Source organism: Ceratotherium simum, chromosome X (assembly GCF_057802395.1).
Source record: "Ceratotherium simum simum isolate JZ-2026a chromosome X, ASM5780239v1, whole genome shotgun sequence".
Classification (NCBI taxonomy): Eukaryota; Metazoa; Chordata; class Mammalia; order Perissodactyla; family Rhinocerotidae; genus Ceratotherium; species Ceratotherium simum.
Genome location: NC_141940.1, coordinates 128,659,938 through 128,675,889, shown reverse-complemented (window position 1 = coordinate 128,675,889; position 15,952 = coordinate 128,659,938). Strand labels below are relative to the sequence as shown.

At 50.0% G+C, this 15,952-nt stretch overlaps 1 protein-coding gene across 1 annotated transcript in view; it reads left to right on the top strand.

The window, feature by feature from the left end:
- Positions 1-15,952, top strand: part of LOC101407912 (interleukin-3 receptor subunit alpha) — a 62,513-nt gene that overhangs the window by 42,057 nt on the left and 4,504 nt on the right. Inside the window, exons 12-17 of the mRNA XM_087426744.1 lie at positions 3,232-3,344; positions 3,840-3,977; positions 4,062-4,240; positions 9,466-9,581; positions 12,471-12,497; positions 13,961-14,075. Coding sequence (XP_087282870.1) covers positions 3,232-3,344; positions 3,840-3,977; positions 4,062-4,240; positions 9,466-9,581; positions 12,471-12,497; positions 13,961-14,075 — 688 coding nt within the window. The remainder of the gene's footprint in view (positions 1-3,231; positions 3,345-3,839; positions 3,978-4,061; positions 4,241-9,465; positions 9,582-12,470; positions 12,498-13,960; positions 14,076-15,952) is intronic.

The following is a 15,952-nucleotide window of genomic DNA, read 5'->3' as shown; positions in this document are numbered from 1 at the left end:
TGTAGATGCCGTCTTCTCCCCGTGTCCTCACAGGGTCGTCCCTCTGTGTGTCTGTGTCCTCATCTCCTCTTCTCATAAGGACACCAGTCCTATTGGATCAGGACCCACCCTCACGACCTCAGTTTACCTTCATCACCTCTTTAAAGACCCATCTCCAAATACAGCCCCATTGGAGGTTAGAATATCAACATACAAATTTCGGGGGACTCAATCCACTCCATGACAAACCCCAATGGGGTGTTCATGGAGCTTGGCAAGTTGACCCCACACTCTATCTGGAACAACAGTTGCTGAAGAAGAACCTAAGAGATTTAGATGAAGGCGGCTAGTGATCAGGGACTGACCCTCCCACATATCAAAATGGGCCGAGAAGCTTCAATCACCCTGTGGGTGAGTGTTGACATGAGAGTGGACAAATGAATTAAACGATAAATAGAGTAAAGATTATAGTTTAGAAACAGAAACAGGCATTTGGGGGAATTTTCTATGTCATTAAGATGAGATTTCAAATCAGTGGAGAGATGAGGGACTATTAATAAATGGTGCCAGTACAATATCCAGAAGGGACTAAAATTAAGTTGATGCCTACTTTACCCCATAAGCCAAGGGAAATTAAAAGCATTAAAGATCTAGATGTTTTTCTAACTGTTGAAGGAGTAGAAGAAAATACGCAGGACTCTTTCCAAATATCGGACTCTCTTGTGATTCCCTCGTCTGCCGCGTCCCCATGCTCACGAGGTGGGGGCCACAGCTAGCTCTCGTGAGGACAGGGACCACCCAGTTCTCAAGGTGGCTCCCCAGACACATCCCTTTCACCTTCTTGAACCCGATTCTGTTGCGGTATACCTCCACGTCTCTATATAACACGCTGGTGTCGCAAATTCTTGACTCTTTCAGTTTAGGCAAAATTTGTGGCTTTTCTCCTAAGGAACACGAGGCTTCGATCTCTGTTTCCTCTGCCTAACTCATCTCTCACGTGTTTCCCATCCTCCATTCGTTCTCCTTCTCCTCTCCCTCAATAAACACGTATTTATTTTCTTGTTTGTGATGCTAGTCACCACCGTGCCATGTGGTTAACTATGAATATTTTCCCCTTCCTGCACAAGTGTTTGTTTCTCCTGAATTTAACAATTTCCTTTTTGCGAATGGTCTTTATCTGTTTGCCCCATTTTTCTTATATCCATCACACTTTAACATCACACTCTGGGTCAAATGGCTACGTCGCCTTTGAAAACATTAAGGCATCCTGCAAAGTGTGTCCTAGGACCTTTGGGTCTCTTTCGCTTGGACTGGCGTCCTCCACCATGTCCATCCACGAAGGCCAGCGTCCTCGGGCTGACGGCTGGTCTCAGAGACAGTGCCCCGCAGAGCTAAGGCAGGAGGGGACAACATCATTTTGCCCCCATAGTTTGTCATTGTAAACTTTCTTTTAGATAAATTTTCAGAGCTGGATTCCTGGGACAAAAGATAGGGAATATGTGATGAGTCTTAACATGAATTATCTGAGAAAGCTTTATAGCAGCATCAAAAATGCACAAGAGTGCACATTTTCCCGAGCTTCAGACGCATTTCACAACCAGTCTGGGTGAATCTTTCGTAGATGTGGTTCACTCTACATGGCTCTCCTTTATTTCATGAAGACTCTGCCTACGAATCCGTCTGGGTCTTGGTGTTCTGTATTTATATTAATTTATTATATAATGCAGGTATGAAGCTAGAATATGTCATCATTTGGATCAACACTTTCCACTACGTTTTTCTTTAATCTTTGTTTCACAGAAGTTTTCACTTTTTTAAAACAATTTTTCCATCTTTTCCATTGCAATTCTTTTATCACTGTATTCTTAGAAAAAGCATCATCTCTCTCTATTAATACATAAATGGAATTATTTGTATACAACTTTTTCTATACTTTTTGTAAATTAATAAACTTCTTTTTTTTTTTTTTTGGTGAGGAAGATCAGCCCTGAGCTAACAACATGCCAATCCTCCTCGTTTTTTTGCTGAGGAAGACTGGCCCTGGGCTAACATCGTGCCCATCTTCCTCTACTTTATATGGGACACCGCCACAGCATGGCTTGACAAGCGGTGCATTGGTGCACGCCCGGGATCCGAACCGGCGAACCCCAGGCCACCGCAGCGGAGCATGCGCACTTAACTGCTTGCACCACCGGGCCGGCCACTAAACTTCGTTTTTTAGAGCAATTTAAAGTTTACAGCTAAATTGAGAGGAAGGTACAGCGATTTCCCACATACTCCTGCCCCCCTCCCCAACATGCACAGCCTCTCTCATTATAAACACCCCCACCAGGTGGTCCGTTTGTCACAGTTGATGAAACTACATGGACATGTCATCGTCACCCAGAGTCCGTAGTTTACATGAGGGTTCACTCTTGGCGTTGGACATTCTGTGGGTTTTGGCAAGTGCATAACCACATATTTCATACAGAAGAGTTTAACTGCCCTAAAAAAAATCCTGTGCTCTGCCTGTTCATCCCTCCCTCCTTCCTCCAACCCCTGGGAACCACTGATTTATTTACTGTTTCCAGCTTGTCTATATCCACAAAACAACTTGCTGGGATTTTGACAGGAATTGCATTGAATCTGTAGATCAACCTGGCAAGAACTACAGTTGGGTTTTTTAAAATTTATTTTATTGAGGTCATATCGGCTTATAACATTGTGTAATTTCAGATGTGCATCATTATATATCAGTTTCTGTGTAGACTGCATCGTGCTCACCACCAATAGTCTAGTTTTCATCCGTCACCATACACATGTGCCCCTTTACCCCTTTCACCCTCCAATCCCCTTCCCCTCTGGTAACCGGTAATCTGTTCTCCTTGTTCATGTGTAAGTTCATCTTCCACATATGACCGAAATCATGCGGGGTTTGTCTTTTTCTGTCTGGCTTATTTCACTTAGCATCATATCCTCAAGATGCATTGATGTTGTTGCAAATGGGGCGATTCTGTCTTTTTTATGGCTGAGTAGTATTCCATTGTATATACATATACCACATCTTCTTTATCCATTCATCCGTTGATGGGCACTTGAATTGCTTCCATGTCTTGGCTATTGTGAATAATGCTGCAATGAACATAGGGGTGCATAAGCCTCTTTGGATTGTCGATTTCATAGAACTGCAGTTTTTTAAAGAAACCTAAATATTATCAATATCTGACTAGGTCTGTTCTCTAAACAACTAATCAATGACCCTATCCATCTTAGGCAAAAAACAACCGCTATTGTGAGTTTCGTGCGCTTCCCTCATGCAAAGCAAAGAACTACACGGTCAACGTCACCAGCGGTCAGAGCTTCTCGACGTCGATTTTGTACCCCGAGCAAGGTGACGGAAAACGCTCTTTCTGGGTTTGCTTTGGTGTCAGTCATCCGTGCGTCTTCTCAGTATGAAAGTAATTACTTTTAACTCGGCCGGATCTGCAGGGACGCGCACCGAGTGAGAAATACACACACCGAGAGAGGCGTGTGCCGTGTGATTTTATTCCTGTGACCTTCTTGAGGTGATAAGTCCGTAGAAATGGAAGACAGATGGGTGGTTGGCAGGGCTGGGGGCGGGAGGGGAGTGGGTGAGGTTATAAAGGATGGGGGATCCACATGGGGGATGCAAATGTCCTGTATGTTGCATGTATGTGTGTCAACTTCCTGGTTAAGAGATGGTCCTACCGTTTTGCGAGGTGCCATCATTGGGGACATTCCATAAAGGGGACGTGGGATGTCTCTGTCTTATTTCTTGCAACGGTGTGTGAATTCACAAGGATCTCCATCATAACGTCGCCCTAGAAAGGGACTCCTTTTTCTTTCCCCTTCTTTGCAAGCCCAGAAGGGAAGCCTGGGGCAGCTGCCGAGAACCTGAAGTGCTGGGTTCACGACGTGGATTTCCTGACGTGCAGCTGGACGGTGGGCAGGGAGGCCCCCAGCGACGTCCAGTATCGCCTCTACGTGGAGGACCTGAAGTAAGTGTGGCCTCGGGCGCGGCCGGGCTCTCCCGGGCTCGGGGGAGAGCCCGGGTCACTCCTGGCCGTGCCTACTCGCTGCAGGACCCACGAGGAGTGGCAGTGTGCACGTTACAGAGCGGACGAGCGGGGGACACACACCTGGTGTCATTTCGATGACGTCTCCAGATTCTCTGACCATTTCTACCGGTTCTTGGTGAATGGCACCAGCCGAGGCTCCAGAATCCCCTGCTCTGAGATTTTTGAAGAATTATCGGAAATTGGTGAGTGACGACTGGGGACACTTCCCTCACGTTCCCAACCTTGGTTATGAGATGCTACTGCTGTCTCGGCTCGGCAGCTGTAACAAAATACCCGAGACGGGGCGGCTGCAACAACAGACACCCTCGTGACCTCGTCTAACCCCAGTCGCCCCCCAGAGGCCCCACCTCCTCACACCATCCCACTGGGGGTCAGGGCTTCCACATGTGAATTTGCGGGACCCGCGTATTTAGCTCGTAGCAGCTGCTCTGTGTTCAAGCCCCTAAGGAAGTCACCTCCTTGCATTTAGAGTATTTCCATCTCACACGTAGAGGATGGCCGCACAGCCCCCTTTGGGGCTGGACTCACCATGAGGCTGGGGGAGCCCCTCCCAGGGCCCTGTGTTCACATGACGATGGGATTTTATAACACAAAACCCTCTTAGAAAACTATGTTGGTATTATTTTCTGTAACTAGACCCTCCCCCCAAACTGTGACAGCTTCAAGCCCCACAAAACCAGGCCCAGCCCCAGCCGGTCCACATGGAGTAAGGAAGCTCATCGCTGACTACTGAATTGAGAGGCTGGTGCAGAGGAAAAGTGTGGGGCCTCTTGCTTAAAAAGCTTGAGGGGACTTCTCCTTGGTCCGTGGTCTCCACTCTTGAGCTGACCTGCTGTGTTTCATTTGCGTCCGTGTGAAGCTGAGATCCCTCAGACACGGGAGCTCACTGGAAGTACAGACCCACAGTTTGAGGGTCTGCCTGCGACTCAGTGCATGCTCCCACCTCGGCCGCCCCGGCTCCCACGCCCCGGCTCCCAGCAGGGGTGGGGGTGACAGCGGTCACCGGGGCAGTGGGTGTCCGAGAGCCCATGGGGAGGTGGCACCTCATGAGCTGAGGCTCCAGACCCCCAGTGCATGCCCCATTTTCCCATCAGGCTTCACAAAAGAAAACACAGAGGCAAAGACACTTGTTGTGGGTAGAACTGTGTCCCCCAAAATGATCTGTGCACATCCTGGCTCCTGTGACTGCAACCTTATGAGGAAGTGGAGTGTATACATATGTGATAGGTTGGGTCCTAATCCACTATGACAGCTGTCTTTATAAGAAGAAGAAAAGAGACAGTGAGGCAGACACACAGAGAGAGGACAAGGCCATGGGGAGATGGAGGCAGAGATCAGGGTTATGGGTCTACAGCCACCAAGGATGGCCAGAAGTGACCAGACACACAGAGAGAGGAGAAAGCCTTGGGGAGATAGAGGTAGAGACATGGGTGATGGGTCTACAGCCAAGGAGCACCAAGGATAGACAGTGGCCACCAGACACACAGAGAGAGGAGAAAGCCGTGGGCAGATGGAGGTAGAGACATGGGTAATGGGTCTACACCCACCAAGGATGGCCAATAGCCACCAGACACACAGAGCGGAGAAGGCCGTGGGCAGATACAGGTAGAGACATGGGTGATGGGTCTACAGCCAAGGAGCACTAAGGATGGCCAGGGGCCACCAGACACACAGAGAGAGGAGAAGGCCATGGGCAGATGGAGGTAGAGACATGGGTGATGGGTCTACAGTCAAGGAGCATGAAGGATGGCCAGTAGCCATCAGACACACAGAGAAGAGAAGGCCATGGGGACATGAAGGTAGAGACATGGGTGATGGGTCTACAGCCAAGGAGCATGAAGGATGGCCAGTGGCCACCAAACACACAGAAAGAGGAGAAGGCCCTGGGCAGATGGAGGTAGAGATGTGGGTGATGGGCCTACAGCCAAGGAGCACCAAGGATGGCCAGTGGCCACCAGACACACAGAGAGAGGAGAAGGCCATGGGCAGATGGAGGCAGAGACATGGGTGATGGGGCTACAGCCAAGGAGCATGAAGGATGGCCAGTGGCCACCAGACACACAGAGAGAGGAGAAGGCTGTGGGCAGATGGAGGCAGAGATGTAGGTCATGTGTCTCCAGCCAAGGATGGCCAGCATCCACCAGAAACTGGGGAAGAGGCATGGGACAGATTCTCTGTCAGAGCCTCCAGAAGAAGCCAACACTGCCCATCCTTCTGGTCTCTAGACCTGGGAGAGAATAAATTCCTATTGTTCAAGCTACCAGCTTGTGATACTTTGTTACCAGGGAGATTAATATGATATTATTAACAATTTCAAGATGGCGCCAGGGAAGCATTAACCCAAGTGTGGGGCCCTGTGCAAGGATATCCGTCACACACACCTCTGTGCGTGGACAGGCATGGAGGGGTGGGTTGATGAACAGTAGGACAGCTCTTGCCCATTGATACCGGGGACTTGGGTCCTGGGGTTGGTTAGTTCCAGCTGCTGCTGTAACAAATTAGCACAAACTGGGGGGCTTAAACTATAGGAATTCCTGCTCCCCCAGTTGTGGAGACCAGACATCTGAGATGAAGAGGTCGCAGGGCTGTGCTCCCTCCAGAGGCTTCAGGGGAGGGTCCTTCCTGCCCCTTCTAGCTTCTGGGGCTCCAGGCGTCCCTGGACTATTGGCCGCCTCCCTCCCATCTCTGCCTCCGTCTCCACATGGCTTCTCCTCTGTGTCTGTGTCTCCTCTTCTGTCTCTGATAAGGACACTGTCATTGGATTTGGGGTCACCCTCATCCAGGATGACCTCATCTCCTCCTTCACTTAATCACATCTGCAAAGACCCCATTTCCAAGTAAGGTCCCATTCACAGGAGTGACGTGGATGTGCCTTTTGGGGGCCACCCTTCGACCCACTGTAGGGCTCTTTAGAAGGAACCTACCCATTTCCTCCAGCCCTCACCATTCCTCGCACACAGAGACACTGGCTTCCAAGGGCCACACCTGCGACTCTACATGAGAGCATTAGATGGTGACTAGAGCCTTTGCAGCCCATGGGCAGGCCCGGATGTGCCACCATCAGGTGAAGCTGGAGGAGGCTGGTGGATACCCGCTCCCTAGCCCTAGGCTGGGGTGGTTCCCAGCAGGTGTGTCTGGGCTGTCTTGGGGCCTTCCCCACCAGGACTGATCCGGCTGCCTTTTGGGGCATCCCTCCCTTCCTAGTCTCCCCTCCCTGCCCCCAAGCAGGCCAGGGAGAACCTCAGATGCTGGGGCTCCTGCTGCAGACATGGCAACAGACGGCCAGGGCCTGGAGGGCTGCAGGGAGGAGGGAGGGGAGCCAGTTCTGAGAGTATTTCCTGGGGTGGAATTGCGGATTGGTTCTGCAGATGCTGCGAGACAGACGGAGGGACTGAAGGTGGATCTCAAGCTGGAATTTGGGGAGGCTGGGTGCAGGATGAGGGCACTGATGGAGACAAGATGGGAGAGAGGAGGAGGGAGGGGAGGAGGAGGAAGTGAGGGAGGAGGGGAGGAGGGAGAGGGGAGGGACGGAGAAGGATAAGAGGCGGAGAGGGAGGAGGGGAGGAGGGGACGGAGGAGGAGGGGGAGGAGGGGACTGGAGAGGAGGAGGAGGGGATGGTGGAGGAGAAGGAGGAGGGGACGGGAGAGGAGGAGGAGAGGGAGGAGGGGACGGAGGAGGAGAGGGAGGAGGGGACGGTGGAGGAGAGGGAGGAGGGGGAGGAGGGGGAGGAGGGGACGGTGGATGAGAGGGAGGGGCCAGGGCACCCACACCTGGGAATCACCCCACAGGGAGCTTGGACTTCCTGCAGGGTCCAGGTGAGACTCCGAGCAGGCAGGTGGGGACAGGGCTGGGCTCCTGGTGGGGTCAGGCCTGCCAGTGCATGTGGGGACGTGGTCCCACAGAAACCTGATGGAGCCTGGGCGGCAGGGGAGGGGGACCCGAGGGAGGGGCAGGGCAGAGCCCTGGGGAAGCACAGGGAAGGGGGGCAGGAGGGTCCTGGGAGGAGCCAGCTCCAGCAGGCACGGGTCTAGGGAAGGAGAGAAGGCAGGCGGTCCGGACATCTAGAGCAGGCTGTGTCCCAGCCAAGGGGGGGGAGTCTGGGGCAGGGCAGAAGCCGCCCAGTGAAGTTTTCGTCTGAGGTGCTGGGAGTGGGATGGTCTGGGGCAGGGTGGGGAGCAGGTCGGGCTGCCCGGGGCTGAGCAGAGCGGGTCAGGTGGGAAGGAGGGAGGGCACAGTGCACACAGCAGACTTTCTCTGTCTGCTGGAGAAACACTGAATGAGGGGCACTGGAACTGGCAAGAGGGGAAAGAACAAGCATTGTTCTGGGGGGTGTCAGCTACACAGACCTGCAAAACCTTTCCAGAAGGGTCTCAGGGGGGCAAGTCTCACCCGATGCTGGTGTCTGAGAGCTAATCCCAAGGCTGAATCAGGCTAACCATCCCAACGTATCTTTTTTATTAATTGAAGTCATATTGGCTTATAACGTTGTATAATTTCAGACGTACACTGTTATATATCAGTTTCTGTGTAGTCTGCATCGTGCTCACCACCAATAGTCTAGTTTTTATCCATCACCATATAAATGTGCCCCTTTCCCCCTTTCCCCCAACCCCCTCAGGCCCCTTCCCCTCTGGCAACCACCAATCCATTCTCTCCACCCATGTGTTTGTTTATCTTCCACATATGAGTGAAATCATACCACATTTGTCTTTCTCTGTTTTCATTTATTTCACTTAACATCATACTCTCAAGGTCCATCCATGTTGTCACAAATGGCACGATTTTGTCTTTTTTATGGCTGAGTAGTATTCCATTGTATATATACCACATCTTCTTTATCCATTCATCAGTGGATGGGCACTTGGGTTGCTTCCACGTCTTGACTATTGTGAATAATGCTGCAGTGAACACAGGGGTGCATAAGTCTCTTTGGATTGTTGATTTCAAGTTCTTTGGATAAATACCCAGAATTGAGATAGCTGGATGGTACGGTGTTTCTATTTTAGTTTTTTGAGGAATCTCCATACCATTTTCCATAGTGGCTGCACCAGTTTGCACTCCCACCAGCAGTGAATGAGGGTTCCCTTCTCTCCACATCCTCTCCAACACCTGTTATTTCTTGTCTTGTTAATTGTACCCATGCTGACGGGTGTGAGGGGATATCTCATTGTAGTTTTGATTTGCATTTCCCTAATAATTAGTGATGTTGTACATCTTTTCATGTGCCCGCATCCCAACATAATTTTGTCATGCGTGTCTGTTGATATTTTCACTATTCTTCAACCTTTGAATGACATTTTCCTGCCTTTTTCCCCTTGAATTTGTAGGAGGCCTATTTTAAGAGTATGTCCAGAAAACTGATTTTGACTTGCTTTGCTCATACGAGTGTCTTTTTTCCTCGCCTAGAGAGATTAAGCCCACCCAACGTCACGGGATGGTGTAATAAAACCTACGCTCTCATGGAGTGGAGAACATCAAGCCACTTCACTCGAAGATTTAACTACGAACTTCAAATACAAATGGTAAATGCTTCTCCCAGCTGGCGTCCCTGCTCTAGAATCTGTACTCTTTTGGCGGCTTTTGGGTAGAAAAGACACAAAAAATATGAAGCATAAAAACATTTAGCTTTAGCAAAACTAAAAATACCCGTGTTCGAAATACGCAGCTAAAATCGAGAAGGCAGATGACAGAAGGGAAGACACGTACATACGTGTCTGTTGAAGGACTTATGTTCGAGTAGATAAGGGAGTCTCACAAGTCAATGCTAAGATGACAGGCAACCCTATAAAAAATGGGCAAAAGGTTTAAACAGACACTCGCCCAGAGGAGATATATTAATGACCCATAAGGAGGTGAGAAGATGCTCCCCCATCATTAGTCATCAGAGACGATAATGTCATCAAATCCAAAACGCAACGAGAGACTACTTCACGTCTGTTTTGTTGTTAGTGTCGGAAATGGATCTGACTCCCAGCGCCCCTGTGGGCAGCCGAGGGAACCCTGCCCAGTCTTTTCGCGCCACCCTCTCCCCTTCCGGCCTCTATCAGACAACGCTCTGCTGCTATTCATGGGGTTTTCGTGGCCAGTGTTTTGGAAGTGGGTGCCGGGTCCTTCTTCCTGGTCTGTCTTAGTCTGGAAGCCCCACTGAACCCTGTCCACCACGGGTGACCTGCTGGTATTGGAAATCCCCGTGGCATAGCTTTCAGCATCCCAGCAACACACAGCTGCAACAGTGTGATGACCGACAGACGGGTGGTGTGGTCCCCTGGCTGGGAAACGAACCTGGGCTGTGGGGGTGACCACTAGACCCCGAGGGCTGGCTTCACACCCAATACATTGCCTAAATTGAGAAAAGCTGACCAGACCAAGCACGGGTGAGGCTGAGTGGACGGGAACCCCCGTATGCTGCTGCTGGGAATTTAAATCGGTATAGCTGCTTTGGAAAACTCTTTGAAAGTATCTTACTGAGTCAGCAATTCCCTTGCTAGGTCTGGACCCAGGACAATATAAGGCCACCAAATATTTATTTACTATGTTATGTATCTATGTAATACATTTATTTACTATTGACATTCAAGTATGTTTAGATTATACTTGGTTTTTCTGTAAACCTAAAACTACTCCGAAAAAACTAAAGTCTGTACATTAAAAGAAAATGACCAAGTATTTTTGAGCTAATTGGAATTCTAAACTCCATTATTTACTTAGACTTATTTATGTACTGATACTCAATTCTTCTATGAACCTAAAACTACTGAAAAAAATCTATTAATTAGAAAAAGACCAAGTATTTTGGACTTAATCAGTATTTTATATCAGTTATTTACTTATATATTTATTTTTTTACCTATTGGTGTATATTTATTATTTATACTCAGTTGCTGATTATTTTATACTCAATTTCTCTATAAACCTAAAGTGCTCAAAACAATTAAAGTCTATAGGGGCCTGGCCCGGTGGCATAGTGGTTAAGTTCGCGTGCTCCACTTTGGCGGCCCAGGGTTCACAGGTTCAGATCTCAGGCACGGACCTATGCACCACTTATCAAGCCATGCTGTGGCGGCGTCCCATATAAAGTGGAGGAAGATGGGCATGGATGTTAGCCCAGGGCCAGTCTTCCTCAGCAAAAAGAGGAGGCAAGAAAAAAAAAATTAAAGGCTATAAATTAAAAGAAAGTGACCAAATATTTTTGAGCTAATTGCTATTTTATATTTAATTATTTATTTTTATTTATTCATTATGTCTATTTATATATTTATGTATTATTTATACTCAGTTACTGCTTTTGCTCATTTTTTTTTTTTTTTTGTGAGGAAGACCAGCCCTGAGCTAACATCTGCCAGTCCTCCACTTTTTGCTGAGGAAGACTGGCCCTGGGCTAACATCCGTGCCCATCTTCCTCCTCTTTATATGGGATACCACCACAGCATGGCTTGCCAAGTGGTGCATCGGTGCGCGCCCGGGATCCGAACCCACGAACCCCGGGCTACCGCAGCAGAGCACGCACACCCCACTGCTTGCACCACCGGGCCGGCCCCTTTTGCTCATTTTTTTACGTAAACCGAAACTACTCAAAAAATCAAGTCTATTTATTTTTAAAAAAACAATTATTTTTAGGATAATTGGTATTTTACACTCAATTATTTACTTATTATTTTTCTTTCCTTATTCCTGTATTATCTTTATTTATTATTTATACTAAACTGGTGATTATGCTCAATATTTCTGTAAACCTAAAACTTGTCAAAAAAAATAAAGTCTATTAATTTTCTATGAAAAGAAAGACTGGGTATTTTTTAGTTAATCAACATTTTATATGCAATTATCAATTTATACTTATTATTTTTATTTATTTTTGCACTATATTTATTTTCATACTCAATTACTGATTATTTTATACTCGATTCTTCTGTGAACCTGAAACTGCTCAAACAAGCTGTATTCACTAAAAAAAAGGCCACCTGTTTTTGAGCAAATCAGCATTTTATAGTGTTGGTGTTTTGTGGCTGAATACCACCCAAACTCCTTTCTCCCCTACATGATTGGAGGGTGCAGCCATTGCTGCAGCCAGAGGCAGAGTCGTAGCCCAGCTTCAAGTCAGCCTACAGCTCCCTGCACTGTCACCCATCCATTCCACCACAGGCACACCCCAGAAGCAGCCTGGGGAGACAGTGCGTCTTGTTGGTCAATGGACACTCACGAGGCCCCCACCCCCGTTGCTGCAGTCACACAGGAAAGGCTGTTTCTTAAGGCGCTCTTTACCACTAAGCTCACCGTTTGACATGCCATCACTGCCCAGGGCATCCCGAAGTCCTGCTGCTTCACTGGGCCACCTGGAGAAAAACGGTGGGGGGGGGGCTTTCTTAGGGGGCAGGATTAGGCACCCACTGCTTCTTGTTTTTGTCTTGCAGGGCACAGATCCTGCCTACACAACACAGGTGAGCGCCCCCGTCCTCCCTGAATATGGCATCGGCAAGTGCAAGTTGGCTATTTTTATTACTGCCCATCCAGCAGCGCCCACATGCCAGACTCTGCATGTGGGTGTCACACACCCGTACATCAATCTCACAAAGTCAGTATTGAGGGAAGAGGAAGCAGCGACTCTGACATGAAGCTCCCAAGCAGATAGACCCAGAGGCTACTGCCTGCTTGGTGCTGCCCAAGGAGGTTCAGCCACGCACCCCAAACTCGTTAGGCTGGGCCAGGCACCCAAATTTGGTGGGGGAGTCACCAAAACCGTGCGTTGTGACCAGCAGAGGCAAATATTTCCACATAGGTGGTCCATGCATTGGACAGGCATCTCATAACCGCCGGCAATGGACCCCACTCACTCTCTCTCCATCTCTGCCTCTCTCTCTCTCCCCTCTTCCCTCTCTCTCTGTCCTCTCTTAATCTCTCTCTCCCACTCTCCATCTCTCTCTTTTCATCCTTTCTTTCTCTCTTTCCCTCTCTCCTCTCCTATGCTCTCTCACTGCCTCCGTCCCCACGCGGCTTCTCCTCTGTGTCTGTGTCTCCTCTTCTGTCTCTGATGAGGACACTGTCATTGGATTTAGGGCCACCCTCCTTCAGGATGACCTCCTCTCCATCCTTCACTTAATCATGTCTGCAAAGACTCTGTTTCCAAATAAGGTCTCCTTCCTGGATTCCAGGGGACATATGTTTTTTGAGGGGACACCACTCAACACCCTATAGGGCTCCATTTACTACACAACACCCCACAGATGGCACTACTGATGTTGGCCTCACTGGTGGTGGCCACGGATTATTTACTGTCTAGTGATTACAAAGAACATTTTTGTTCGGGCAACAAGAGCCTGGGCTGAGACAGGAAGGGGGCTCCAGGGCCCGGGCCCCTCTGAGCACTGGGTGTCTTCCCGCTGGTCCTCACAGGGGCTGCTCAGGCTCTCTCTGGGGGGCCTGTATTAGCTCCCTGGGGCAGCCGTGACAAGAACCCAGACTCAATGTCTTAAAACCACAGGAATTCCTCCTCCCCCAGTCCTGGAGAACAGAAGTCTGAGATAAGGTGTCACAGGGCCGCGCTCCCTCTGGAGGCTCCAGGGGGGGTCTTCCTGCCTCTTCCAGGGTCTGGGGCTCCTTGGCTTGCGGTCGGATCCCTCCCGTATGCACACGACCTTATTCCTCTGTGCCTGTCTGTCTCCAGATTTGCCTTACTTATAAGGACACCAGTCACACTGGATGAGGCCCACTGTATCCCATCTGACATCGTCTTAACTAATGACATCTGCATCGACCTATTTCTGAATAAGGCCCCTTTCTAAGACACTGAGGGCTCCCACATAGGAGTGTGGGGGGGACCCACTCAACCCCTTATAGGGCCCCATTCTTCTCTCCCCACCAACTGGGAATGGTCTTTTCCTCTTTGTTTGCTTTTAAATGACAGGTCCTGAAAAAAAACTTCTTTGTGCTAAGCAATCCCGGAACCTACACCGTGCAGATAAGAACCCAGAGTTTCTTCACCAAAATCCTAAGCGAGTGGAGTGACCCCAAACGCTTTGGTGAGTGGCGCCTTTCATTTCGCCTGGTGTGTGTGTGTGTTGAACGCTCTATCTGCTTCTGTGTCCCCAAAGAGGGCTCTGAAGAAAGCAGGTGACCCTGCACCTTGAGTTCATGCCATGGGAGGGCAGAGGCTGGAGGGAACAAGACTGTCCCACCAGGAGCCGCCCGGGCCTCAGTGCTGGGCAATGGGGTCCATCTCTTCTATCCAGTCACCCTGGGTGTGGGCTCCATGCCTGATTAGAAGGATTTCCCCAGGATAAGGGCTGCCGTTTCTCCCTGAGCTGTTCTGAAGCCAGGTGACCGGGACCCTCCTCCCAGGCTCCAGGAATGTCACATTTTGGAGGTGGCACAGCAGGAAACTTGGTCACCGGGCTGAGGCCATGTGCGTGAGTGTCCCAGGGCGGCTGTAACACCAGACCACACGCTGGGGGCTTAAACCACAGGAATTCACCCTCTACCCCTGAGGTCAAGGGGTCGCACGGCTGCGCTCCCTCCACAGCCTCCAGGGGAGGGTCCTTCCTGCCTCTTCCAGCGTCTGGGGCTCCAGGCGTCCCTGGGCTGGTGGCCGCCTCCCTCCCGTCTCTGCCTCCGTCTCCACGTGGCTTCTCCTCTGTGTCTGTGTCTCCTCTTCTGTCTCTGATGAGGACACTGTCAGTGGATTTAGGGCCACCCTCCTCCAGGATGCCCTCCTCTCCATCCTTCACTTAATCACATCTGCAAAGACCCTCTGTTATGGACTGAATGTGTCCCCCCAAAATTCACATGTTGGAGTCCTGACCCCCAGGACCTCAGAATGGGGCTGTATGTGGAGATGGGTCTTTAAAGAGGCGATGAAGGTAAAATGAGGTCAATAGGACTGGTGTCCTTATGAAAAGAGGAGATGAGGACACAGACACGCACAGAAGGACGACCATGTGAGGACACAGGGAGAAGGTGGCGTCTACACGCCAAGGAGAGAGGGCTCAGGAGGAACCAGCCCTGTGACACCTGGATCTCAGAGTCCAGCCTCCAGGACTGGGAGACGATAAATGTCTGTGGTTTAAGCCACCCATTTGTGGTCCTTGGTTACGGCAGCCCCAGGACACTCATACACTCTCTTTCCAAATAAGGCATCAGGGGTCAGGACGTGGACACGACTTTTGGGAGGACACCCTTGGTTCCCTGTTCTGCATGTGGGGCCACCCGCCCTCACTGAAGGGATCGCCAGGGCAGGAGGAAGCTTGCTCTGCAGGCCTGTCGAGTTGCCAACTCCACGATCCCTCCACTTCCATCCGAGGGCCCCTCCCTGACCTGCAGCCATCGCTCTGAGACCAGTCCCCACATGACATCACCACGCTGCCTCCAGCACTTTTCTTCTTTTGCACGTGGAGGAGATGGTGGCCCCAGCCAGAGAGAAGGGGTGGTGGCCGGTGGGGGACTACAGTCAGATTTGACAGGAAGGACTGGAGGGAGACTGTCTCTTGCCAGGTTAGGGAACAGACGGGGCCAGACGAAACGTATGGGGGTGCCCGAAACTCAGCCATCAAGATAAATAGTTGGATGCAACATCTTAAAAAATCCAAATTAATGCAAAAAAAAAAATGCACGATTAATAAAATGCCAAAATTTGCCTTCTCCTAGTCCCAGCCCTGCTGACTTATGTCATACCAAGACCCCCCACTCTCACCCCGTGCACGTGGTGGGAAGGAAGTAGGAAACACGGCCCCCAGTGTGGTCATGAGCATCCTTCTCTGGGTGATGGAGCTCGAATTTTGAATGCATTGAGGTGAAAATGATCAATGCATGTTGATGTGACTCAACTGATCTGTTGAGACAGCTGCAAATACTTGGGTGACTGGAGAGGTGGGGACGGCTGGAAGGAAGAGTGAGGGCAGGC